At 39.4% G+C, this 226-nt stretch overlaps 1 protein-coding gene across 2 annotated transcripts in view; it reads left to right on the top strand.

Moving 5' to 3' along the window:
• The window catches only part of LOC119589014, an 8,211-nt gene extending 8,006 nt beyond the window's left edge, over positions 1-205 (top strand). The window contains exon 11 of one of the 2 annotated variants that reach the window (XM_037937607.1): positions 5-205. In XM_037937607.1, coding sequence (XP_037793535.1) covers positions 5-105 — 101 coding nt within the window. In that variant the 3' untranslated portion in view covers positions 106-205. The remainder of the gene's footprint in view (positions 1-4) is intronic. The other variant, XM_037937606.1, reaches the window with a different exon arrangement.
• The last annotated feature ends 21 nt before the right edge of the window (positions 206-226 follow it).

Here is a 226-nt window from a genome sequence, read left to right as displayed (position 1 = left end):
GCAGGTAAGATGGCCCACGGTGACCTAGACGGAGACGGTTATGAGGAGATCGTTGTGGCAGGGTACGCGGTCAATCAGCTGTTTGTCTTCACGTACGCTCCTTGAAACGTTTTTGAGACGCAACGTTTTTGTGGCGATACGTTTTTGAGGCGACGTTCGAATGTTTTTTTTTTTGTATTAATTTGATCAATTATTTATTTATTGTTAATTCATATATTTATTATTA

Source organism: Penaeus monodon, chromosome 24 (assembly GCF_015228065.2).
Source record: "Penaeus monodon isolate SGIC_2016 chromosome 24, NSTDA_Pmon_1, whole genome shotgun sequence".
NCBI classification, from domain to species: domain Eukaryota; kingdom Metazoa; phylum Arthropoda; class Malacostraca; order Decapoda; family Penaeidae; genus Penaeus; species Penaeus monodon.
Note: the sequence above shows the minus strand (reverse complement) of the source record. Positions and strands in the feature narration are given on the sequence as shown.